Genomic DNA, 1,735 nt, shown 5'->3' with positions numbered 1-1,735 from the left:
TATGCTACTTTCCTTTCCTTACCCTTCAATTGTCTTCTAACTCATAGGATAGAATATAAGAGGGTGTTTGGTTTAAACTTCGAAATCAGAATTAGAATCGAAATCGTAATGCTATGGAATAGTTGGAATGCCTATTTATTTATTTTTTTGTTTGGTTTAATTCGGAATCGGAATTCAATTACTTTAACAAGTGTTTGGTTCAAATTTTAGAATCATAATCAAAATGCGACAAAATTAAAATTAATTAGATAATAATATATTTAACAAGTAAATAAAAAATAAAAACTATTAATAATTAACAAACCTGAAAAAAGAAAAAATAATTTGTATTATACAAAATATTAAAAAATATATTATCAATAACATAATCCTTGACAATATGTTAATATAAATTTATAATAATGATATGATATCAAATAGAAAACAAAAATAAAACGATATAAAAAACCTAATTAACATATAAAATGAGAATGAATTATAAACTATAAAAAAGAGAAAAACAATAAACAAACTCACAACCATCAGATGTACATGGGAGTGAAGAAGAAAAGAAAAAAAATGATATTAAATTTAAATTGTTGTATTTATTATTTTATTTAATGAATTAATAAAATATTGTAGGTGAAGAAAATGATTGAATATCTGGTGCATTAGCATTAGATAGGTGTAGACAGTAGTAAGTTAATTAAATTGAAATTATGGGTATAGTGAAATAAAAAGTGAAGTTTATTATTATAGTAAGTAATGTTTATATATAGTAAGAGAACGAGTCAGATGGAAAAATAATTAGTAGTGAGCCTGTTGATTAGGCTAAAAGGAAGGTGGTTTATGGAATTATTTAAATCCATAAAAAGAAAAGAAAGTAGTAGAAGAAACAAAAAAAATGGAAGATGGAAATGGAAATGGGGATAGAAGTGAAAGCCCAGAAAGTCCAATATTCACAAAGAATAATAAAAATAACAGTAAAGAGCAAGATAGATTTCTACCAATAGCAAATGTAGGAAGAATAATGAAGAAAGTAATACCAGGAAATGGTAAAATATCAAAAGATGCGAAAGAGACAGTTCAGGAATGTGTATCAGAATTCATAAGCTTCATAACAGGAGAAGCTTCAGATAAATGTCAAAGAGAAAAAAGAAAGACCATCAACGGTGAAGACATAATATGGGCAATTACAACTTTAGGATTTGAAGATTACGTGACACCTCTTAAATTATATCTCACTAAATACAGAGAGATAGAAGGAGAAAAACTTAATATTCCAAAGCAGCAGCAGCAACAACAATATGATACTACTAGTAGTAGTGTATATTCATCAACTACACCAAATCCACAACTGATATCTCAACCAAGTTTTCTGAGCGCAGATCAATCTTTTTCATTAAATTTTTCATCTCCTACATCTATCCAAAAACAACTACAACACCAACATCAACAAGATCAAATTGATTCAGTTGCCCATTGGTAATTCTAATACTATCTCATCTCTTTTCTCTCTCTCTATATATATATTTACATTTTCTTTTTTTTTTTTTTAAATATTTTATTTTATTTTTTGTCGCTTATTAATGATATACATACTTTTTTTATTATTTGTCATATTTTTGTGTGGAGCATGTTTCTACTCTAAACTTCCATCAATTATTAGATACTCACAACCATTAATATTGTAAATCAATTCGATTCATTTCAACAACTTCTTCATCTGTGTATATGGACTTTTTTTTATTATTTG

At 26.2% G+C, this 1,735-nt stretch overlaps 1 protein-coding gene across 1 annotated transcript; it reads left to right on the top strand.

The window, feature by feature from the left end:
- Positions 1–994: 994 nt before the first annotated feature.
- LOC136230524 (nuclear transcription factor Y subunit B-7-like) lies at positions 995–1,468 on the top strand. Its single transcript, XM_066019604.1, has one exon. The coding sequence runs from the start codon at positions 1,010–1,012 to the stop codon at positions 1,466–1,468; it is 459 nt and encodes a 152-aa protein (XP_065875676.1). The 5' UTR covers positions 995–1,009.
- The last annotated feature ends 267 nt before the right edge of the window (positions 1,469–1,735 follow it).

This window comes from Euphorbia lathyris, chromosome 5, assembly GCF_963576675.1.
Source record: "Euphorbia lathyris chromosome 5, ddEupLath1.1, whole genome shotgun sequence".
NCBI lineage: Eukaryota > Viridiplantae > Streptophyta > Magnoliopsida > Malpighiales > Euphorbiaceae > Euphorbia > Euphorbia lathyris.
This window is presented reverse-complemented; position numbering and strand designations above follow the sequence as displayed.

Bases quoted from the DNA above. Each gene is read 5' to 3' on its own strand.
- LOC136230524 (XM_066019604.1), top strand. From the start codon at position 1,010: ATGAAGAAAGTAATACCAGGAAATGGTAAAATATCAAAAGATGCGAAA.